This window comes from Trichosurus vulpecula, chromosome 3, assembly GCF_011100635.1.
Source record: "Trichosurus vulpecula isolate mTriVul1 chromosome 3, mTriVul1.pri, whole genome shotgun sequence".
Classification (NCBI taxonomy): Eukaryota; Metazoa; Chordata; class Mammalia; order Diprotodontia; family Phalangeridae; genus Trichosurus; species Trichosurus vulpecula.
This window is the reverse complement of record NC_050575.1, coordinates 190,338,525-190,364,099: the sequence shown is the minus strand read 5'-3', so window position 1 is coordinate 190,364,099 and position 25,575 is coordinate 190,338,525. Positions and strand designations below refer to the sequence as shown.

The 25,575-nt window shown below is 45.0% G+C and overlaps 1 protein-coding gene across 2 annotated transcripts in view; it reads right to left on the bottom strand.

Moving 5' to 3' along the window:
• The window catches only part of PMEPA1 (prostate transmembrane protein, androgen induced 1), a 93,884-nt gene that overhangs the window by 4,921 nt on the left and 63,388 nt on the right, over window positions 1-25,575 (bottom strand). For both annotated transcript variants that reach the window (XM_036751647.1, XM_036751646.1), the window contains exons 2-3: window positions 10,256-10,410; window positions 87-140 (exon numbers count right to left, since the gene is read on the bottom strand). In XM_036751647.1, coding sequence (XP_036607542.1) covers window positions 87-140; window positions 10,256-10,410 — 209 coding nt within the window. The remainder of the gene's footprint in view (window positions 1-86; window positions 141-10,255; window positions 10,411-25,575) is intronic.

Genomic DNA, 25,575 nt, shown 5'->3' with positions numbered 1-25,575 from the left:
GTGAGGCTGGCAGAGGAAGGTCAGACTTGTGGGGGGGTGGAGGGAAGGAAAGGGGTATGGGATGAGTATGCAGATTCTATTCTTACCTCTGTGAGGCCACTGCCTGACACTGTGCTTTCTGAAGGCCACAGACTTCCTTCCTAAACAGAGGGAAACAAGAGAGGGATAAATCACTAATGGGGGGTGGTGGTTTATTTCTACTATTCTTCATGAGTCTGGAATGGCAGAGAATCAGTTCTGCCGAGTCCCCTCAGCTAGCTACATGACCTTCAAGAAATCACTTTCCTTCTCTGGGCCTCAGTTTCCTCATCTGGAAAATGGGAGGGTTGACATGAATAAACTCTAAGGTCCCTGACAGCCCTGAAAGAAGCTCATTCTTAGGTTCTGAGGACTTAGAGATGGGATTCTGACCAAAATTCCTTCCAGCTCTGATGGTGTTTTAAAGACCTTCCCAATTCTTACAATCTGTCTACTGAATGATTAATAAAGTCACCAGGATTGGGGTACATGGGGATCTCCAGAATAGCTCCCTACCCAGTCTCCCAAGGTCCAAGGGCTAGGTAAGTGGCCATCAGATTCCCCTCTCTGTTAGCCACCAAACACAGTATGGTGAGGCTTTGGGGGGTAGAGCGAGGAGAGCAGCTGCCTGGTTTACAGAGGAGATGGCCCCAGCACACCCTGTGGAGTGTCCAAACCACACAAACCACTCTCACTCATCACAGCCAAGCAAGGTTGAGACATTCCAAACCAGATTTCATTAGGGCCCCATGGCTGCCAGAAGCAGGCCCACCCAGCCAGGTCTCTCTGGTCTAAGAGGGTGGTGTTCTTTCCTGCTGAGACCTCACATTTCCACCAGTTCCCTGGGGGGCCCAGCCCCCTTCCATTAACTAATAAGGAGCAAAATCTTAGTCAATTCTCTATCAGCTGTATGGTCTTTTTTTCCTACTCTAGATTAACTAAAGCAAATTTTAAACCCTCTTCTGCCCCAAACAAATGCCCATCCCTCGTCGTTAACTGGTCTTTCTACAAAGAATACAAATTCATTTATTTTTATTTTTTGCAGGGGGGAAGGCAGGACAATCGGGGTTAAGTGACTTGCCCAAGGTCACACAGCTAGTAAATGTGTCAAGTGTCTGAGGCAGAATTTGAACTCAGGTCCTCCTGACTCTAGGGCTGGTGCTCTGGTGACACTGTGCCACCTAGCTGCCCCTACAAATTCACTTTAATCTTGATCCAACTCCATTATGCCTCCTTCCCCCAAACCCAATAATACAAGGCATCCTAAGCAAAACAGAAATGGATTTTGGATCATTTGTTGTTGGGAAGGAGGAAGGAGGTATGATTGGTGCCACTCCTTCCCTCTCCTTCCCTCACCCCTTACTCCTCTATAATACATATAATTTTAAACAGATTTTATTAATATGTTTTGGCTTTATGTCACCTAGATTTCTCCCTGTGCCCCTTCCTTTCCCCCTCCCCAAGATGATTATAATAAAGAATTCATAATGCATACAACTGAATCACTCTAAGTGACTGCGTGCATACTCAGCCTGGAAAGCAATACAGCTGCTGTTGTTGTGCAATGTCCAATTCTCCGTGACTCTGTGGACCATACTGTCCATGGGATTTTCTTGGCAAAGATACATTTCCTTCCCCAGCTCATTTTACAGATGAGGTAACTAAGGCAAACAGGTTAAATGACTTGCCCACAGTCACACGGCTAGTGAGTGTCTGATGCCACATTTGAACTCAGGTCTTCCTTACTCCAGGCCCAGAACTCTATCCACTGAGCCACTTAGCTGCCTCCTGATATGGGTGTAGATGCCAGCAGAGAAAGGTTATTGTGTCCCTATGGAGTTCTCAGGGGAAGAGGAGTGTGGTGCATTGGAAAAATTACTGCTTTTAGAATCAGGAGAGCTAGGTTCACATACTAACTTTGCTACTTACTCCCTGGCTGACCTTCGGCAGTCACTTAAATGCTCTGAGCCTCAGTTTCCACAACTGTGAAATGAAGAGTTGGGACTAAATGATCTCTAAGGGCCTCATTGACTTTTGGAGGAACAGGGAAAGTCTCTGGGTGCCGGGGTGACAACTCCTTTAGGTTTTTCAAAGGATTTCCAAATTTATGAATTCATTTTTTTTCCTCATGTGAACCTACCTTCGAGATGGGCAGGGCAGTTAACATACTTTCCATTTTAGAGATGGGATAACTGAGGCCTAGAGACACTGCATACAAATGGCTTACATAAGATTATAACTTGTAAGTGGATGGGTAGAAGCACGCTTGCCTGAAAAACACTCCCTTAACCTGCTCCTTAATACCCACACCTCCATCACTTGGTGACAAAACCTTGAGAGCTGAAACCTGGAGAGGGAACCTAGTGACTGCTATAAAGACGATATTCAAAGGGCATAAATGATAGATCTCAGAATCTTTCCTAAAAACAGATTTTCATAGAGGCATTAGAAGTATGGAGGATGTTAGTGCAAAAACAGTGACAAAGAAAGGGAGCGGGGAGGACCTCAGAGTTAGACCACCTAATTTGACGGCTAGGTGGCGCCATAGCGCAGAGTGCTGGGCCTGGAGTCAGGAAGACCTGAATTCAAATTTGACCTCAGACACTTCCTAGCTGTGTGACCCTGGGCAAGTTACTTAACCTTGTTGGCCTCAGTTTCCTCATCTGTAAAGTGAGCCAGAGAAGGAAATGGCAAACCACTCCGGCATCTTTGCCCAGAAAACCCCAAAATGGGGTCATGAAGCGTCAGACGCGACTGAAACGAATGAACAACACTTTACGATTCATATTCGCACAGTGCTTAATAAGTTACAAACTGCTTTCCATGACTATTTCCTTTGGTCCACATCAGCTCTATACGGAAAGCAGAACATATGTTATCAACTCCTCTTTACAAATCACTAAATCAAAGAATCATGTAGATTTTTACTTTGGCAAAAAATAATTGAAAAACAAAGATGCAGCTGCACTCAGGGGGGAAAAAGTTTCCAAATGAAATCACTCTTATTTGTTTAAAATTAAAACTGGTACTTCCAGTGAACATGCAAGTTCAGTTTTGCTTTTCAAATGATAAGACCTTCTTCCAGGAACCATATTATTTTTCAGGAACCATATTACTCTCGTGATGCTCCATTAATCTCCGTCATTTATGCCAAACCCGACATATTTGACAGTGCGGACAATGTGGCTTGCTCTTTTTAAAATCTACATATAATACATGTTTCACTGTACTTCCAATCTCTATACTTAATAACATCTTACAAAAACAAAACAACAAAAGCCAGAAGTTGAGTGACTTGCCCAGAATCAAGGGTTAACACGCTGCTTGAGGGATAGGCTCAGAACATAGAAAAACTGACTTTAGTCACCCATGGTCCCCAGGGGGTCTTGTAAAGGCCAGCAGAGCAGAAAGCAGAGGACTTAGATGCCTAGGAAACTGTTCAAAGACAGTCCAGATAGCCAATGACTGTCATTCCCCGCTGACCCACTAGAGGGGACTTTCAAGTCTCTTGAACTAACTTGGGGCAGGCGGGGCTTTGAACTAAATGCAGACTCTGCTGCAGAAAGCTGGACCATTCACCGCTCCTTTTCCAAGGGATACAGAAAACTTATCTATGACACAGGCCAGCAATGAGTAGCCCTTTGGCTGGGCCTACGTGCTGTGTGCTACAGCCCCTGGCAACACGGCTCACAGACACTGGGGTGGAAGGAAAGCAGGAAGTCAGGAGTTCCTGCCCTTAGCTTGCTCCCAGCTAAAGGCAGAAGGGGTGGGGGTGGGGGGGCAAAGGGGACGTTCTTCCTTTCCACAGCAGCCTGTGTGATTTCTGTGTAGATGATCCCGAGGGATTGCTGGGAATTCAGTTTTCTGAGGGCCCTCTGGAATATGGAGAAGAGTCCATTCATTCCTCAACTCCCAATGGTCACCACTGGGGATGCATAGTTAGTGGTAAGAGCATAGGGATTTGGAATCAGAAGCTCTGGGTTCAAATTCTGCCTCTGCTACTTTGTATCTGTGTGACTTGGAGCCAGTCACTTAACTCTCTGGGCTTCAGTCTTTCCTGAGTAATTAGAGAGTTGGCCTTGCTGATGTCTAACTTTCCAGCTCTAGATTTCACGATCCCAAGCTCACTTAGGGTAGGGATTCCTCTTGTTGTAGCTTAGTTTTTTTTAGTCATTTGTGACCATTTGGGGTTTTATTGGCAAAGATACCACAGCGGATCGCTATGTTCTTCTCTAGCTCCTTTTACAGGTGAGGAAACTGAGGCAAACAGGGTTAAGTGATTCGCTCAGGAACACTAGGCTAGGAAGTGTCTAAAAATGGATTTGAACTCATGAAGACAAATAAATCTTCCTGATTTCAAGCTCAGTGATCTATCCAGTGTGGCACCCAGCTGCCAGCCTAGGCATTCCTCTTAACACTGGGCAAAGTCCTGAGCATGGTATATTGGAAAGTACTGAACTGAGATTCAGGAGACAGCTTCCAGTGATTTGTTAAATAACCTAAGTTAAGCATATGTCACTTAACTTGACCAATCCTCTCTTCCTCATCTTTAAGATGGAACTAATTAGACCTTCTCTGTCTGCTTCTGCACAGTTGTGACGATCAAAGAGAGATGATGGATGGTATATAATAGAAAAAAACACTACATTTGGAGCCAGAGACCCTGGGTTCAAATCCTGATTCTTCTACTTATTAGCTGTGTGACCTCAGGCAAGCCACTAGACCTCAGTCTGCACATCTCTAAAGTGGGGGTGGGGTACAGTTTGGACTAGATGGTCTCTGCAGTTCTTTCCATCTCATGTACCTGGCATTCAATATGGGACCATGAGAGGTCAAGAACTTTTCTCACATTTTTGAGAGAGGAGGAAGGAAGCTGGAGTGATCTGAGTTCCTTCAGACTGCCTTAGTGGTACGGTCCAGAAGAATGTCAGCTCCTTGGGGACAGGGACAATTCCACTTTTGTCTTTGTATCCATTTCCAGTGCCTAGCACAGTTCCTAGCATAGAGTAAATAAAGTGCTTCACATGAATGCTTGCTCAAGTGAATTTAAGAGGTTCTTCCTTTGTGGATATTAATCCCGCTCTGTCCTAACTTTCCTGTCTGTCTCGAGTGGGATGTAGGGAGGACACTTCACTCCTCACAGTCTCAGACTTCCTATCTGGAAAGTAGGAAAAGTAATTAGCCTTGCTCCCTTCATCGGGACAGTTTGAGTTTAGAAGGGTAAGTGACTTCAGAGACAGGCAACGATGGTGACAGCTGTCTTGGCTTAAGACTGTGCTCTCTGATCATGGCTTCTGACTAAAAGCCTGCTATGTCAGAGGCTAGATCTTAACTTCTAGGTCCCAGACTCCCCATATCAGTCGACAGGTGGGAGCGAGTTATGCTCAGAGGCAGAAGGAAGCTTTTGCCTTACTGCACAGGTCTCATAAAAAACACAGAGTATTCTGAGGGAACCACTGATGAAGTGGCTATCATCATTCAAGATGCATAAACATTTGGAAAAATAATTAAAGGTTGCATAAGGAGAGGAAATTAAAAATAGGAACGATTTGGCTAAATTATTTCATGAAAGCAAAGCTCAAAGCCTAGCACTGAAACAAACAGGAGACTTCCCCAGCAGAATATCCCCAAGCTGTGCCAGTCTGACTGGCCCTCTCTCCGTCCCCTACATGAGCTTTGTGAAATCCCAACCTGGACCTTTGCTTGAACCCATGAAAATAAGGCACCTCTCTCTCTTCTTCAGCTCCTCTGAATCTTCCTCACCCTTGAAGATCCATCTCAAGTCTTATCTCCTTCATGAAGCCTTCCTCCTATTCCTGAGCCTACACCAATCATCACCTATGGTGTTTATTTTCCTTTTAGTGTACTGTTTCTTTGTGCTATTCATTGACTGTTTGCTGCTGGACCTGGAGTCAGAAAGGATGGGTCTGAATGCTGGTTCTGTCACTCACTAGCTGTGTGACCTTGGGCAAATCATTTAAACCTCTCTGGGCCTTAGTCTCCCCCTCTGCAAAATGAGGCATTAAACTAGATGGTCTCTAAGGTCCAATTTAACTTTAAAATCCTGTGATCCTTTGTAGGTTGTATTTTGTCTCCCTACTCAAAGATCCAGTCACTTACTTAAAATCAAGCAACAAGTCTTTGTTTAGCATCTGTCATGTTAAGGCAGTGTGGGGTACTGGTTAGAGGTGTGGGCTCTGAGTCAAGAAGACCAGGGTTTAAATCCCACCTCAAAAACTTACTAGTCATGTGACTATGACTTAACCTCACCATACCTCAGTTTCCTTATCTGTAAAACAAAGGAATTGGCCTCAGTGGCCTGTTAGGTCCCTTCTAGCTCTAAATGTAGGATCCTATGTACCCGACCCTATGGTTGATATCGTGGAGGATGACGGAGTGAGTATAAGGAGCCTGCAAGGAGCTCACAGTCTGACTGACAAAGTAAGATGTACACACAGGAAACAATAAGGAACCGTATAAAATGATGTATAATTAGGAGTTCAATTATGTTGCTGAGATTATAGACATACAAATAAACTATATAGAGGAAAAAGTGGAAATAATTAACAGAGGGAAGGCATTAGAAGATGATTCTGGCAGTGTGTACCAGACTGCGTGAAGAACTGGCTGGAAGCAGGGAGAAGGCAGAAAGCTACTGCAGAAGACTAGGGTAGTTAGAGAAGGAAATGAAGAGGAGGAGAAGAGGAGGACATGGCAGGTATTTTGGAGGGGAATGCAAAGGGCCTGGTGATGTGATGAGATGAGGATGAGAAATGCTTTCAGGGTTTGGGGTCTGGGTGGCTGGGGTAAGAGCAGTGAAGTACTCCAAGGAACAAGGTGAGGTGATGAGGATCAGGGCTAGCTTGGAGGTAATAGGGAAGAAAGACAAATCGGCAGACATGAGAGACAACCTGAAAAGGAACTGATGGGGGGGCCTGGTGACTGACTGGATGGGGGGGATAAAAGATAATTTCAGGGTTGTGAGGCTGGGAAGGTGAGGGAGAAGCGATATGGTCCAATTGGCTCCAGGCTCAGAGAATCTTGGTTCAACTGCCACCTGACACTCACCACCTATATGCCCCAGGGCAAGGCCCTTTAACCTTGGTGCGCTTTAGATTTCTCATCTACAGAATGAGAAGGCTGGATTTGAAGGCCTCCAAGGTAGCAATGAACTATGGGCAGATGCTGATCAGTTTGTGGATCCTGCAGTTTGAGGATAAGGCAGGACATCCAAGCAGAGATGTCCACTAGGCAGAAAGAGGACTGCAGCCTGGGAGGGATGGCAGAATTGGAGACAGGGATTTGGTCAATGGAGCTCATTAGGAGATAGGACGGTTAGAGGGTAGCTCCTCCATGACCAGACAAGGCAGCCCTGTTTATGGTATGTCCTTTGCCACCACCCTGGGAGGTCACCGGGCTGTGTGAAGGCCTAAGTCTGCTTACCTGGTGTACTTTCTGGTGGCTGCCCCCTCTTGGGAAGATGCACCCTCCATCCTCCCCACTTCCCTACCCTCCTGCCAGAAATGCCTCATTTAATGAGGCTTCGTGTTTACACAATGGTGGCCTTCCCCAGGGGACAGGGGCTGGCTTAGCTTTGGCAGAAATCTTGGTCAACGGGACTCCTAAACTGACTCATTATAATAATAATGATAATGAAGGAGGGAAAGTAGAAACCACAGGAGAAGGATGCCCCTCATGGCCTTGTTATAGGATCATAAAGGGAGCTGGAAGGGGAACCTCAGAAATCATAGCACAATCCATGCATTTTGCAGATGAAGAAACTGAGGCCCAGAAGGAAGAAGCAATTTACTCAGGGTCATACTTAGCTAGAAAATAACCCAGCCAGAATTAGATTCAGGTTCTCTCACTCCCGATCTACTGTTCCTTGCTTCTTTTTTTAAATGTATTTTCTTTTTATTATAAACTGAAAGTCATCAATATAACATTTAAATTCACAGAGTCTAACAGGTAGGAGGCCTGCAAGTGAAGTAGTGAACTATTTAAACAGTCTGGTTTTTAAAGTACATATTAAATTTAACAAGGTAGTTAATAAAATTGCCCTGGTTGTGTCTCTGTCTGAACTTTCTGTTTCCTTTTGTGCATATTTGAAAAAATGTTTCATCGATGCTTTTCTCTTCCTTGTTTCCTATCTCCATCACTACCTTCTAGGGCTCTTCCCACCCCTACTTCCGGCTTGCTCCCTTGTCTTCCCACTTCTGAACTCTGCCAAGTTCTGAGGAGAAGACACTTTGGATTTCTCTCCCAGTGGCAGACAGAAACCAGGCTGAGTTTCTTCAAGCCTTCTTTCCACATGTGGTACACCCTGGCCGGATCCTTTGCTCCCTCCATGCCTCATTTTTTCCATCCATTAAATGGGAAGGATCCTATGGAAATAGGGCTGCTGGTCTCTCCAGTGGAGAGTGGGTCTTCTCTTTCCCTTCCCCCACCCAGAATGAGATAAGGCATAACAGAAAAGAAAACGAGCTTCATTTTGGTCAGGGAGACGCAGGTTACATAACAAAGTATGAGAGTCACACCTTCTCCTGGAAGAATCACCACTTTGTGGGAAGTAAAGGCAAAGAAATAACTACCCAAAGCTCGGGGACTTCAAAGCGGAATGTGGCTTTCTCCTCAGTAGTGCAAAAGCTGATTCTGAATTCCAGGAGAATGACGGGGCCAGAGATTTCAAAGTGTCTTTTGCTCTTCTCACTAGATGCTAACTACTCCCACTTTCAACGAGGGCACCTTCTTCCCTGCCAGCCGCTGCCTGGCCCCTCAATGCTGACGTAGTAGCCTCCAGGGTCTGGGCAGCTGGAGGTGCCCCAACCTGCCAGGAGAAAGCCTGTTTGCTCAGTGCCTTTTGCCAAATGAACCTTACACCCGTTGCCACCGAGTTGTCTCCTGCCTGGGGCCCCAGCTTGTGTGGACCTCTCTGGGAAGGGGCCTTCCTTGAAGAATTCAATTTAGAAACTTGTGAGGTCATTCAACCTAAGAGTCCTTTACGCAAAGGTAATATGAAGCCTACTCTTTCCTCCCCAACTCTTGAATGGTGTTTGTGTGTGTGTGTGTATGTGTGTGTTTGGGGTGGGGCAGAGGGCTACAGTTCTGCCTTATTGTACTCTAAGCAACATGAAGCAAAGGCTGTGTCTCACCTAAAGTTTGTTCCTCCCCTCATCCCCAGTCCAGCCCTTTGCACACAGCAAGTGCTCAGCTTGTTGAATTAATAACAACTCATAATTATATGATGCCTTATGGTTCACAAAATGCTTTCCTCACACAACCTTGAGGAGAGAGTCGTATAAGCATTACTATCTCCATTTTACAGATAAAGAAACTGAGGTTGAGGGAAATTAAGCACTTTGCCTAAGGTTACACAGGGAGTAAATGTCAGTGTGGAGATTCTCTCCTAATTCCGAGACCCATGTTCCTTCGACTATGCCACTGGACCAGACCGTGACTGACTGACAGACTAAATGGCCGGGTGTCAATTTTGGTAATTCCAGCTGGGCTCCTGTATGATTAGCTGCTGAACACCGAGCAGCGTGTGCTTCCCCAAGGTGTTGAGCTCAGACAAGGACATGGCTCCTGCCCTGAGGACCTACATCCCTTCTCAATTCTCCTCTATAATTTCAATTAGACACATTATACGGCGGCACTTCCTGCCTTAAATTATTAAATTATAGATCACAGAGACTTAGGAGGGAAAAGGTCTAGGAATTAGTCTGGTCACACCCTCTTTTCTTTCCAGACTCCCTGCTCCCCACCGAGTGCCAACAGGTAGGTGGGGCAAAGGATAAAGGGCATGGGATAATTGTGTTTGCTTTTCAAAGAAGCTAAGGGCATCCCAACCTGTCCTGGAGGGCATGCTTTCTGAAGAAGCAAAGGGCATCCCGTCCTGCCCTGGAGGGCATGCTTTCTGAAGAAGCTAAGGGCATCCTGTCCTACCTGGTAGAGGGTAGATTTCTAGCACTAGGTAAACTGATCCATCCTGCCCTGCTTGAGTCCACATTAGTCTGGGAGGCATTCTGAGAAAGTGCAGAGAAGGCATAAAAGTACTCTGTAAGAAGCCCTTACATCTGGACATCCCTTCGTTCCTTTCAATATGCTTTCCTGGGTCCACCTTGAGGGATGGGTAGATTGTCCCATTTGACATGAGGCCCAGAGGGAGAAAGTGATTTGCTCCCAAAGCCCCAGAAGCTGAGGGCTGGGGAGGAGATGGACAAAGAGAATCGCTTACCGAAGACAGGTTCTCTTCTCTCCTCCGCCCTTGGCTGTGCCGGTGGATGAAGGAGCGGGCAGACAGCTTATAGTGATTCAGCAGGCATGTAATCACCACCACCATCACCATCATAACCACCACAATGATGATTATCTGCACGAACTCCAATTCCGCTGTCAAGACAGAAACAGAGAGGGGTTGAGACCTCGGGGACACAAATGATGGCTACATGATGGAAAACATATTGGAGTGGAAATGAGAGGGCCTGAGTTTGAATCTTGGCATTGCCACTTCACTCCCCTGTATTTCATTTTGTAAAATGAAGAATGACTGAAAAGGTACCCCTTTAATTCTTAGGGGAGGGAGAGGAGACAGGTCTTGCCTTTCTTTATAACGTCTGACAACACAGGTACGCACTTAATAAATGTTTTCCCACTTATTCTTTGTTTCAGTAAATAAAGAGAAAACTATTCAGCCACTAATACCATTATACCAGTGAAACAACAACAACACACAGTGAAATAGAAAGAGGGCTGACTTTTGAGCCAGAGGATTTGTTCTTTGAAATTTGGATTCAGTCAAAGGGCTGCACTTGAGGACCTAGAGGTCCACATGCGGCCTCACCCCTGTATTGGGGATGCAGTCGAGAAGACTGGTGTTCAAATCCTGCCGTAAATTCTTTCTGTGTGATTTTGGATAAGTCATTTAACCTCTCTCAGCCTCAGTTTCCTCACATGTAAAAAGGGGGTTAGACACGATGGCCTCTGGGGTCTCTTCCAGCTCAAAGTCTGTGAATCCTCTGGCTATGGAGGGGATAGTCAATCTGGGTTCAGACCATATCTAGAGAACTGTATTGAGCGCTACCTTTAAGGAATATCATTCCTGAGGTGGAGAGGGAGTATCCAGGAGGACAACCAGAATGGTGAAAGGCCAGATAAAGGATCTGGGGATGCTTGGTCTGAAGAAGAAAAGAACTGGATAGGTGTGAATAAGAAGTGACAGCTGCCTTCAAGCATTCGAAGGGCTCATGCCTGGCACATGGTAGGCAGTTTATTGACTGACTCATGGGGAATATAGATTAGAATTATTCTGCTTGGCTCTATTGGGAAGAACTAGGATCAATGAGTGTTAACTTCAGAGGCAGATTTCGACCTGATACAGGGAAACATCTCCTAATAATGAGAGTTATTCAAAAGCAAAAAGGGCTGCCTTTGCAGGGAGAGGGATCTTCTTCAAACACTTGCTGACCACCTGTCGGGCATGTTGCCAAAGGGATTCTCCTTCTCATCAGGTATGGGCTGGATTAGATACCCTTCCAGCTCCGAGAGTCTGTGCATTCGTGATACACTGAACAATTTAATGATTTTTTTTCTTTTTAGAAAAAGGGACTTTTTCAATGTCAGAAAATTCCACTTCCACTGCAAATAAGCATTTGCCTTGTGACAAATTGGAATACATATATTTGGAGTTGGAAGGGACATCAAAACATTGAATTCAACCTCCTCGTTTTTACAGATGAAGAAACTGAATCCCACAGGGGCAAAGTGATTTGTCCAAGGTCCACAGGTGATTAAGTGGCTGAAGTGGGATTTGAACCCAGGTCCTATGATTCCAAAATTTCAGTGCTTTTTCTTCTGTACCATGCTGCTTCAAGTCTATGTGTACCCATGACACTCTGTCAGACACAACACACAGGGGCACAATTCACAACTTCAGGGATGGGTATGGTGGTGCAATTTTCAAACTTGGGGTAGGGCACACACATAACTTGTCCTGGTTCTGTTTAAGGAACTTGTTCAAGGTGTCAGATGGCCAGAAAGTGGCATTTCTAGAACTGAACTTAGGTCTAAGTGACTTCTAGCACCACCAGGCTACACTGTGGGGGACTATCTTCTCTCCAGGGAGATAATGACTCCTTGAAGGCTGATACTTTGTCTTACGCTCTTTTTGTATGTTCCACCACCACGCCCAGCACTCAGCCACAGAACAATTGCTGAGAAAACATTTGTTGGATGAAATAAGTAAATGAATATGTTTGGGATGGTCTGGGTGTCTGGAGATGGAGGCATGGACTCATCTAGCTGACCTTCTAAAGTCACTTCCTCTTCAGGGATTTTATCTACTCTTCAGTAACATCAGGGTAGAGGGGGCATTTCTAATTTCTGCAGGTAGGGTGGTAAAAGATGGAGTCTGATGGCTCATTGGTACATATGTATATGTATGTTCATATTTATATTTTTATGGTGTTATTTTTCTAAGTCCCAGGACCCTTTAAAAAAGAAACTTGAAAGAGGGATGAGTCAGCACCGTTTTAAATGGACCCAGCTGGGTGGGTGGGGTGAAGAGTTACTAGGGAACAGGCCGGGATTCAAATGGGAGAAGAGAAGACTATTTCCTGGCTGCTACCCAGGCAAACCTGCCTTAATTAGAAGAGTCAGAGAAAAGGAAGGAGGCTACGAAGCAATGAGCCTTAGGCCTGAAATGATGGGGTCTGGAAGGGGAGAGGAAATGAGATGGTCTGGATATCATCTAACTAGAGAAATAATGGGGCTGCCGACTCACAGACATATGATGGGGCCACTTTTCTCTGTACAAACTCCCTTAATTAGTTTAATTCAACAAATGTTTATTGAAATAAAACTATCCTTCAAATCACACCCCAAGTGGCACCCTTTCTATGAGGCCTTTATCCCTGCCCAAAGGGATCCTTCATTTCTCAAATCTCTTATATCATCTCTCCAGTAAGAATGGAAGCTCCCCAAGGGCAGGAATAATAATGTACTCCCTAGACCAGCCACATCTGGAATATGGTACCCATTACTGAGCATCCCATATTAGGAGGGAAACTGACAAGAATGAGTATATGCAGAGGAAGGCAATCAGGGGAGAGGCCTCCTAATGTGTCATTAAATACCCTAAGAGAGTCAGATGAGGGAAATACATTGATTTAGTTCAGTGGCAAGAAGGCTCGGGGAGACATCATTATCACTGTCAACCAGCACTTACATAGCACTTAAGTGCTGTATATATTTTAAATCATTTGATCCTCACAATAACCCTGAGAAGTAGGTGCTTTCATTATCACCGTTTTATAGATGAGAGAAGTTAAAAGAGTCTTGAGAGAAGTCAAATGATTTACCCAGGGCCACATGGCTGCAAAGTGTCTGAGGTGGGATTTGAACGGAGGTCCGCCTGCCTCTACGTCTAGCCCTCTTAGCCCCTAGACCACCTACCTACTCCCAGAGCTCCTGACTCTCATAGTGGTCTTTCCGTTACACTGCAGCGTATTTCTGCTCATTCAGTCAGTGATCAATAAATATTCGTTGGGAAGTAGGGGCAGAGTCCTTCCTCTATCTGGAGCCTCAGACTTGCCTTTAAATTACACAGAATATTACAGTTGGAAAGGACCACAGAGGTCATTTGGCTTGACCTGGACCTCTATAGAGTACCCAACGAGCAGTCATCTAGCCTCTACTTGACCCATCCTCCCCACCCCCAACCTCCCAGATGCCACTTCTCAAGGCAGCCCATTTCACATTTGGACATTTTTAATTGTTAGGAATTTGTTTTTCCTTATGTTGAGCCAAAATCTGCCTCTCTGCAACTTCCCTCCATTGTTCTTAGTCGTGTCCTCTGAGGCCAAGAAAAACAAATCAAATCCCTCTTCCAGATGACAGCCATTCAAATGGACGTCTTTATTAAGTCCTCTCCAGGTTAAACATCCCCAGTCTTCCTACAGAAACACTTGAAGTCCCTTTACCACTACAGCTGCCTTTCTCTACAGGGCAGCTCTTAAGCTGGTCAAGGTCCTTTCTACAATGTGATGCAGATACAATGCTACATATATGGTCTATAGAAAGTACCACAGTGAGACTATTACCTCCCTCATTCTGGGCACTATGCCTCTGTTAATGCAACCCACAATTACATTACTATGTGTGGGTGCATGCTATATTTTAAAAAAATTCATATTGACCTTGTACTCTACTGATACCATGAGGTCACATGAACTGCTATTTAGCCACCCCTTCCCCAGTTTGCCATTTATTCGTATTAAATTTAATCTTTAACGTGATCATCATTCTAGCCTGTAGAAGTTTGTTTGGGTATCTTCTATTCTGCCACCCAATGAATTTGTCTACCCCATCCAGATCTGCAAATCTGACACACATGCCTTTTATCTAAGTCATTGATAAAAATGTCAAATGAAATAGAGACATGCAGAGATTCCTGGGGCACTCCATTGGAGATCTCCTACTAGGGTCAACTGCTGTTCAGTCATGTCAGACTCTTCGTGATGCCATATGGAGTTTTCTTGGCAAAGATGCTGGAGTGGTTTGCCACTTCCTTCTCCAGTTCATTTTACAGATGAGAGGCCAACAGGGTTAAGGGACTTGCCCAGGGTCACAAAGCTAACAAGTGTCTAAGGTCATATTTGAATTCAGGTCCTCCTGACTCTAGGCCCAGAACTCTATCCACTGTGCCATTTAGCTGTTCCCACCAAGGTCAATTCAGATTCATTAATCAGCACTCTTTGGAATTAGTCGCTCAGGCAGTTTTGAATCCACCCACCTGTACTATTACATAGCCCATACAAGCATGTGCTGGAGCCAGCTCCAACTGGTTTAGAAGGGCTGATTGTTAAATTTTCAAAATTCCAGTGTGAACATTTCTACCTTAAGAAATGGACAAACGCTACAAATCAAGTCTTAATTTATTGTTTTGTTGATTGTTCAGACTTCAGAAAGTGATGGCAAAAATGTTAATAATGCAGATTAAACTTAAAAGTGGGTCATGCAGACTTCTGGATCATATGAGCAATGATAGGGAAGACTGGACTTTTTCTCTAATCCTTATGACCTTGAAACCTCTACAAAACAGATAAAGCAATCTCAGCTATCTCCATGGTCTAGTATCCCCAGAATCCAAAAGAAGGCTAGCGCCCCCTTCCTCCCCACCGCCAACACACAAAACCTGAACGGGAAAAACCTGAACCAAAAATCGCAAGAAAAAATAGAATAATGTGTTCCAAAGAGCAATGGAGCACAGGATGCAGCCCAGGGTGACCAACCCTGCAAATCTGAGCTTAATAATAAATTTTTTAAAAGAGGGGTATTCAATAATAAAGAAACTTTTGAAACATTTTAAGAAAAAACCCCAGAAGAAATTATTTGCTTCCAGAAAAAGGGGTTGTACACACATTTTTTTTTCTGCCCAAAAGCTGGTTGTTAAAATTTACTAGCATACCACTTCACCCATACCTCTCTATCTTGCCTGTGTGAATACTTTGAGAGACTTAAGTTAAAGACTTTGTTGAAATTTAGTTATACTATGGCTCAAGCATTTTGACCTACCAATCCAGGAATCCCATTAACAGAAAGAAACGAATTAAGGAAATGAGGTTAGGTGTCTCCAAACATCTAAAGGCCTATGTCATGTGCAAGAGGGATTAGATTTGTTCTGCATAACTTCTGAGTTTAGAACTATGACCAGTGGGTGAGACAGCTGGGCATAGTAGAAAGACTGCTGGATCTGAAGTCAGAAGATTGGAGTTCAAACATAGCTCTACCACTTATGACCTCCATGGCCTAAGTTATTTTGCCTCTTTAAGTCTTGATTTTGTCATCTGCAAAATCAGAAGGTTGGACTAGATGACCGAAAAGCATTTATTAGGCAATATTCAAAGCAACATGCTACAAGCTGAAGGTACAAATGGAAAAGCAAGATAGTCCCTATCTTCAAGAACCTTATTTCCTAATACAGGGAGGAAATACATGGCGGAAGGGAGTTTTGGCCTAGAAGTCATGGGGTGCGCCCTTTCCAGGAGCCCACCTTGTTCTATCTCCCAAGCCCACCAAGGAAGGAAAGGAGAATGTCTGGTCAGTGGTAACTTGATTACTATTGTCAAAGCCAGATGGAAAAAGATGGCAGAAGTTGATGCTTGGGTGGGATGTAAAGTATGGCCTGGTCTGAGGCTGGGGAGATAGTGCCACATGAACTTGTGCTCACTCACTGCCCTGTAACTGCAAGGGGAGGGGAGAGGCAAAGGCCAGCCTTGAGGGCTAAGCTATCTTGATTGGTGAGCAGGCATAAAGTCACAAAGCCTACCGTATCTAACCAGATGTGGACCGGGCCATGCTTTACATCCTATCCAACCACTGTTCAACTGTCCGTCTTCTCTCGTGATCTCAGTTCTCTGCTAGCTCGAAAACTATGATTCTTTCATCTACCCCAGAGCCTAGCACAGCCTGGCATTTGGTAAGCCCTCAATAAATTGAAAGAACTTTCTTTAAGAAATCCTAGGATCAGTCTCAGACACCCAGAGTTCACACAGGATCATTTAATAAACTGACCAGGCTTCTGGAACCACAGACATTTCCTAACAGGGGCAAAAAATATCAGAGGTTTGGAAAAAAAAGGGGGGGAAATCAACCCAGGTAACTTTAGGCTGGCGTCAAAAGACAAATTATGTGAAGGTTTGTGAGAAATGTGAACTAAACTCCAAGGAAGTGTGTTCCTTCTCCTCTTGCCCAACTCTGACCACAGCTGGCATGAGATGAATGGAATTTCACACTGGAGATGGCACATCATAGTTTGATAAATATTTCCGCGTGTTCTCCAGGCCCAAGGATGTCTTCAGCGTTCAGGAAGAGGCTGGAAGCCACCCCTTATGCTTCAGCTTCCTGTCAGCTGGCCAAGAAACTGCTGTGTAATTTGTCTGTGAGCAGAGGCAGAAGGCTCTCTCACCTGTCTGGGTAGGACTGAAGAAGGAGGGGGAGCGGGGAGAAAGGAAACAATTCCTTTGTGTGTGAGGGTGGATAGTGTGGAAGGAAAGGGGGAAGGGCTGACGGCTGGGGAGATCTGGTGGTGTCTGTGGTGTCTCCGTTCAGTCAAAAGGGACTCTCATGAATTGGGAGCCTTCCAAGAGAAAAAAAGGAGAAGTGTGTACACACACACACTCACACACACACACACACACACACACACACACACACACACACACACACACACTCAGCAGGTTGGTGATTTATAAGTAACCTGCTTTCCAGAGAGGAGGCCACAGAAACCACGCTTAGAGAGGCCGGCTTCTCAAATAACGCAGATGTTGCAATTTCCATTAAAAAAAAATGTCCAGGGGGGGGAAAAAAAGGAAGAATGTTATTTTGATCCTGCATGAGATGGGACAGTTTTTGCTGACTAAGGCGGGTTTTCAACTGCGAGATCTCCTGACAGCTGGTAGTTGTTAAGTGCCAGTAAATGCATAAGACGGTTCCGGATGGCGGTTCCTGCCAGTTACCTTGGAGTTAATTCTGCTAAACAGCCACTACCCTGCAAAGACCCAAAGGTCCCTAAAGCCCCATTCTTCAGAGCCTATGTATCAAAAAAGAAGGAAAAGCTGTCTAACAGATCCGGCAGAACAACGAGCCCACCTTGTTCTATCTCCCAAGCCCACCAAGGAAGGAAAGGAGAATGTCTGGTCAGGCTCTCCTGCTTAGATGCTGCTTACAGGAGCTGGGAGGCATGGGGCTCTGGGACTCCCTGGGGTCACTGTTGACTCTGCTCCTCACCCTCCAGAGACAGATAAGCCCAATGAGGAACACGATGTTTTCAGGTGGGAACTTGCCATGCGCCAGACCCAAGGGAAATGGGACCATCAAAAACTGAAAAAGACCTTGAGAGGTCATCTCATTCAGCTCATGCTTTCTAAGCAAGATAGCCCTCAAACTGTCCAAGAGACAGCATGCTTGGCTTTTATTAAAACAAAACAACACTTTGGCAAAGTCCTTTCCCTTCCTCAGACCTCTGTTTCCTCATCTGTGAAATAAAGGGGATAGAATAGATGGTATGTGAGTGGGAGGCCCCTTTCCACTTCTACTTATTCAAACCTCCTTCAAAGACTCTCTATCCTTCCTAAAATAATATGCTCTACAGTATTAGAACCTAATTATTTAGGAAGTTCTTCCCAGTGTCTCACCTGCATCCACAATGAAACTCTTCCATCTTTTTTTTTAAATAGAAACAATGTGCTGGTTCAATATACCAATATTAATACTAGTCCCATACATGTATAAGGGCTTAATGGTTCTGAAGGTGCCTTTGCGTGTTTTCTCCCCACCCCCACCCCAAACAATCATCCTGGGAGGCAGGCAGCATTTTCCTTATTTTACAGATGAAAACATTTTCCTCAGGGTTGAAATGAGGTCCAAGACTCAGGAAGCCCTGCTATCTATTCTCTAGACAGGGGATTGGCAACCTTTCTGAAGTAGTGTGCCAAGTGGTCAATCATCCATTTCCTTGTACGGTGGGGGAAATCTGCTAAAATTTATGGAGGGCTTACTATATGTCAGGCACCATGGTAAGCGCTTCACAATCATCATGATCTCATTTGATCCTATAAGGTAGGGGCTGTTTTCATCCTCATCTTAGAGATGAGGAAACTGAGGAAAACAGAGGTTTAAGTCACTTACCCAGGGTCACACAGCTAGTGTCTGAGGCAGGATTTGAATTCTGGTCATCCTGACTCCAAGCTCAGTGCCCTATCCACTACTCCACTTGACAATATGTTGTTGTTGCTAATTTGGGTCTAGAATATACTTGGGTAGAGCCATATTGTGGCAAGGTAACTCAGGGTGCCAACACTTAGGACACTGATAACACTTTTAGTTCTTTAGTGGCAAAGAAACCATTGATCTTAAAACCCAGGGAGGGTCAGAAACTATACTTGTGATTTCACAGGTAAGTTAACTCCCTCTATACATCAGCTTGGCACCTCCTCTGCCAATTCTAGTCTTAAACAGCTGCCTATTGCACGGAGAGGTCATGACTTGTGTGGGGTCACATGGCAGTACAGAATGGAGGCAAGATTGGACCCAGGTCATCATGGCTCTTGGGTCAGCTGTATCCCTATGTCTTGCTACTTCTCTAATTAATTAATTGACCTCCATCGAAGAAAAGCAACATTTCGTGTCATTTTCCCTAAGTATAGAAACGTTTAGTTACTGCTGTCCTCTTGGGGTCTTTCCCTGATTCCACTGGGGGAAAGTCCATCCCAGCAACCCATATGGCAACAACTGAGTATCTGACACTTAAACATGTTCCATTTCAGACTTTCCTACACCTTGTCTTTTACGGTTCTACAGGTATCAGTCTTGTCTTCCAAAAGATAGTGTAAGCTCCTTGAGGTCAAGAATCATGCCTAATATTTCTACTATGTGCCCTGGATCTCTTAGTTGTAGAGCATTAGAGCTGGTCAGGGCTTTAGAAATAATTTCATTTAACTGCCACATTTCATAGCAGAAAAAATTGGGACTTGGAAGAGTTGAAGTCCTGAGTCCTGAGTTGGAAATTTATTACCTGTGTGACTTTGGACAAGCCACTTCTTCCTCTGTAAGAGGCAGAGTGACCCAAGATGATCCCTAAGGCTTTTCTAGCTCTAAATCCCATGATTCTGGCCTGGAAAAAATCACACTGGTATTTAATGGCAGAGCCGGGACTAGAAGCTACATCTCCTGACTCCCAATCTGATCATCTCCCCACTAAACTATCCTGATCCTTTGATTAACAAAAATAATTATGATAGCTGACGTACCATGCTTTAAGGTTCCTATGATGCTTTACACACTTCATTTCATCTGGCCCTTACAAACCTATGAGTCATGAACTACAAGCTTTTTCTCCATTTTATAGATGAGAAAATGGAGGCCTTAAAGGTTCAGGTGACTTTCACAGGATGATACCACTTGGAAGAACTACAGACGACCTCTAGTTGGGCTTCTCCTAACTCTGAGTCCAGGGTTCTTTCCATTACACCATGCTCACAGAGATTTGTAGAATTGAATGGGAGTAAGTAGGGCCTGGGTCCTTCATACCTCCCTTCCTTATCATTGATCCTGGGACCTCAAACTAAACCTCAAGTTTTCTTTCTGTTCAACAAATCCTTTCCCCTTGGGAGTAGGGGTTAGTTTAATCAGGGATGGAAGGGCTTAGAAATGATTAATTGCATTAATGTTCCTGTTATGATTATTCAGGGAGGGCTCTACAAAAAGCCTCCAAGGGAACAACTCCACCCCACTGTAAAACACTATTTTCTTTTGAAATTACCTGGGAAACAGTTCTGGCAAAAGCAGATGCCAGGGATATCAAGGGTTTGCTCCTGCAAGGGCCTGAGATCCAGGTCACAAACAAGATAACATCAGTCCTTCTGTCCTTATTTAATAGGGGCCCATGGGGTCCCAGAACTGGGGGTACAGGAATTGGGATAGGGGAGAGTAAGTTACATTTCTAAAGCTAAAACCCTTCCACAGCCATAGAATCAGACACATAATTTGCCTAGCAACAGCAAGGTGGGGGGCTCATTTCTGTCCCGTGGACGGTTCTTTCCCAAATAATACGCTCCATTCAGTGGGTGTCATACAGTATGTATATTGTTCCTAACACCCACAGCCTGTGTCTCAGACTATCTCAGGGGAGGGTTGAGGACGGGGTGCCCTCCCTAAACAGGGGCTTTTAAACTGACTTGGAAAAAAAGGGAGGAGGAGGGAACAGTGGGCGAGGGTGCACTTTTCACCTCAATGAGGAGGGACAGAGGCCCTCAGACATTCACGGGCCTTGGCCCTTATTTAAATGGATGTGTGTGTGTGTGTGTGTGTGTGTGTGTGTGTGTGTGTGTGTGTGTGTGTTTCTCCATTCCATTTAGGACTCAAGGCTCTTTGTGGAAAGTTTTTGCTGTGGTGACCAAAAGGATGAGCTTTGAACCCATTGCTAAGGCCTGGGAGTGAGGTGGGTGGGTGGCTCTGTTTTTCTCCTTTTCCCCAGGCTGGGAAGGTTAAAGGTAGCAGGAGCTGGACCACACTTGGCTGCTTCCCTAGACGCCTTGTTTGGGCCAGGCTACCAGCTAGGCAGCTGAGGTTATGGGGCGGAGTTTGGGCAGACTGGGCATTTGGCAGTCCCCTCACGGATACTGCAAGCCTCAACCTTGGTCTGGGGTGTGGGGGCAGGGGAGAGAAGCTGGGGGATGAGGGATGAGGGCAGGAATGGAGGCTAGGGAGGAGAGCCAAGAACACAGGAAGAGATGGATTTTGCTAGTTGAATTTCCAGCTAACTGTGTGTACTGGGAGGCACTGGCCCTCTATCCTCTTATATTGGGTAAAGATGACTAGATTTCAGTGGGCGTGTGTGTGTGTGCATGCGTGCGTGCATGTGTGTGTGTGTGTGTGCGTGGCTAGGGGAGAGGAGATGGATAGACAGAGGCATTGGTCTATCATGGGCCATAAGACTTGAAGCTGCCAAGGCCCTTCGAGGTCATCTAGTTCATCCCACTCATTTTTCAGATGAGGAAAGCGCATCTCAAAGAGGTTAAGTGACTTGCCCAAAGTCACACAGCTAGGAAATAGCAAAGCTGGGATATGAATGGGAGCTGGATGATGGTAAAATGGAAATGAATGTAATGCTTTATAGAGTGTTACATAAATGTGAGCTATTATTATGATAAAGGATATTATCACATATCTCATTCACCGGGAAACTGACCCCATTAAGAAACCACCCTGAGAAATTGAGATTAGGGGAGGCAGGCAGGAGGAGAGAAGGAAGAGTAAATTAGTAAGTAATTTAGTAAGTAAATTAGTCCCAATTCTTTCCTGAAAGCTGTTGGAAGCCTTTTGCCAGGTTCTCCCAACACACAGCATGGCGTGGTTGAAAGAGCACCCTATTAAGAGCTAGGAGACCTGGGTTCTAGGTCTTAGCTCTGCTCACCAAGCTGGGTGACCTTGGGCAAATCCCTTTCCCTTTCTTGGCCTCAGTTTCCTTTAAGGTCCTTGCAGTTCTAGCAATCTCTGCTCTAGGCATGGATGCCTTCCTTTTTCCAACGTTCTAGGACTCTCCGAGTCCTTCAACCTCCATGTGATCTCTGACATAGCCGTCCCCACAGAACCTTTGTCTCTAATTCCATCACCCCTTATTGTCTGTAGTCTAGGACAAACCCCCTTCCACTGCCCGACATTGTGAGCAGGTCATGCAGGATCCCTGGGTGCTACTGTGACATCTGCAGCACGCGTGGGTAATGCTAAAGGTTGTCCTACTTCTCTGGGTTTGGTGGCATCGGAGGCTTAGCCACAGCAGAGCTTACTCTGCCGGAAGCAGGGTGAGACCCCAACCCCTATTTTACAATGCAGTCTGGATTTACTTTCCAAGGTTGCGAACTTTCCCTATAGTCCCCGCCTTGGCTCCCCCTCCCCAAATGCTATTGAGCATAAACAGTTAAGTGTTTATTCTGTAACTAACACTTGGCACGGGCTGACTAGTGCACTGATGAAGTACATTCCAGTTCTAATTACTCTGCCCTTGTCAAGATGCCCAAATTACTCAATGATTCCATTTTGGCAGATGTAATGAACAGCTCTTTAAAACATGGCGCAGGGATCTCTGGTTCTTACAATAATGTCTTTTCTAAAACACACGCACTCAAAATCCCAGTCCAATCCCATTAAGTAAGCATTTATTAAATACCTACTGTGTGCATGGCACCTCCAAACCCTGACTCTGTCTCATTCTCAAGATGCTATAAAGTAACATATACTAGGTTTTAAAAAAGGTCGGTCCTCTGGGGCAATGAACTAACTACACAGAGAAGGGCAGTATCCAAGAAAGCACCGGACCCTGCTTTCCTCCGTTTGGGTTAGATGGTCTCTAAGGTCCCTTGTACCTCTAACATCCTAGGGTCATTCGAAGCATTTAGGGACATCTCTGTATCACCCGACCTGTGCCAGGTGTGGTGGGACAAATACAAGACACGAGAGCCCCAAGTCCTCAATGTGCTTAGTCTTTAGTTGAGGGGGGAAAAACAATCACGAGTGAAATACAGAACGATATAAGATAGTTTAGCATCGAGGACTAGATTATGTATGATAGAAGGCCAGAGGGATAGGAGGGTATAGATGTGGACAGAACAAACCCTGCAAGAAAGCTTCAACGGGGGTGAAGAAAGGAAGAGACATGACTCTACTACTTCTGCACCTACTGTATCATAGGTTCTAATGCGATGCCTCTCTGTCCAAGAACCTTTAACACTCCTTCGGTAAGAAACAGGGGAAAATGACGAAGGGGAAAAAATATTAATCCAAGAATTTCAAAGCCAACTCTACTGGCCCCAAGGTAACTGGGAAGGCATACTGGAGGATTTGGCCAAATTGATCAAGTTTCCTCTTTCAGAGATGGCCATTCTGGAGCACAGGTACCTACATCCCCTCCAGGCTAATATTTATGAGGCAGTGTGATGGAACTTGGGAGTCAAAAGAGAGCTGGGTTCAAATTCTGGCCTGAACACTTAATAGCTGTGTGATATCGGGCAAGCCCGTTCATTCCAGTTTTGAGTCTTTGAGACAGGAATAATAATACCTGTAGGACCCCCAAGAGTTGTAAGGATCACATGAAATCATGTATGTAAAGCACTCTGGAAAACTCTAAAGTGCCCAATGAAAGTCAGCTACTACTGTTACTATTCTCTGCTTCAGTAATCTGTGATCTCAGCCATGTGGACAATCCCTCCTCTAGTCTGGATCACTACTCACCTCGTCCTCCTATTCTGTGTGAGTCTTATCCACGTCCTTCCGTGAATTCTCTGTAGAGAGGACCTAGGCTAACGTGCATAGGAAATACTGCAGCTGAACGAAGCTATTAGATAAGAATAACAAACGCTCTCTTGGAAATAAGCTTCCTCACAATCTTGTTGCTGGCCCTTGTTTTGAGGGAAATGGTATGTACTGGGCTAGGCGAGTGTGTCCAAATCACAACAGCATTCACCATCCCGTAGAGCAAACTCTAGAGCTCTTGGTCCCAAGGCCCATCTGTGCAAACAGGAGTCTTTTGGAAAATGAAATTTCATTTTCACATTTGGGTATCTGGCTTCAGATACTTGTCACTTTTAAATTGGGTAGTAAGCAGTGGGCAGGAGGGGAAAAAAAATCCTCATTCAATTTCCCCCTAAGGAATCTGGCTTTTATGAGGTGGCCAAGCTCCTTTTTTCAAATACAAAGTAAGGTCACACTAATTTAATTTAGCATCATTTTTACTCATGAATAATTTCAAATTAACAGGTTCATATGTCACATTTGGGTAGTCTAATACTGCTTCCCCCACCCCTACCTTTGCATTTTTTTCCCCTGAAATAAACAGTTAGTTCCAGATGTGTACTAATCTCACTGTTCATTCCCAGGATGCATTTTGAACAGATTCACCAAAGACTGCCCACTGCATTTGTCGTCTAGTGAACTGGTGCCATGGAAAGAGGGCTGGATTTGGAGGGAGGGTCTAAGTTCTACCTAGCTTTAGCTAGCTCCAGTCCTTAGCTCTGCCCCTTACTACATGTGTAACCTTGGGCAGGTCATCTTAACCCCTCTGGGTCTCAGTTTCCTCACCTGTAAAATGAGGGATCTCTATGATTCCTGCTAGCGCTGAATCTTATGACTCAAAACTACCCGAAGTGTCCTTCCAGCAACTGGACTAATTTTGAATTCTTTGTGGATCAAGGAAGGGTTTAATGCTGAACCAAAATGAGAATTAGGTTCAATCAGAGATGCTCCAAGCCTTCCCACAGGCCACTTGCTTCTGCCTGGAATACATGTTCACCCTGCAAATGCAAAGTGAATCACTTCTTCACTTAGTTTTCTCATCTGTAAAACGAGGTGGGCAGGGGGTTTGGGTAAGGGGTATAGTGGCTTAAATATTCTTTAATGTTCCTCTCCAGCGGACAGAATACTGGGCTTGAAATCAGGAAGAATCATCTCTAAGAGTTCAAATCCGGTGTCAGACACTTCCTAGCTGTGTGACCCTGGGCAAGTCACTTAACCCTGTTTGCCCCAATTTCTCAGCTGTAAAATGAGGTAGAGAAAGAAATGGCCGATCACTCCAGTATCTTTGCCAAGGAAATCCCCAAATGGGGTCACGGAGAGTCAGACACAACTGAAACAACTAAACAACAGCCAGCTTTAAATCCTCTAATGCAATGAAAATAGATGACCGGGAAAGGCCTGTGATGATAAATGAATTGAAGGCAATTCCTGGTTACCAACCCGGGCAAGAACCAAGGAGTTACCAATGGGCTATTATTTTTCACATGTAATTTCATTTTTCAAGCCATGTCAAATGTGCAGCTAGGTTGGCCACTGCTGCCTGGCCCTTGTAAACTGATCAAGGCCCGAGGGGCCCCAGGATTTCCCTCCCAACTCCTTTTGTGTCTCCTTCATCCCATAGAGCCCCAAATGCAAAACCGGGCTCCCTTAGTGGAAATTAGAAGGAGCCAGAGAGGAGCGAAGCAAGTCCTTTCTGGTTAACAAGCAACA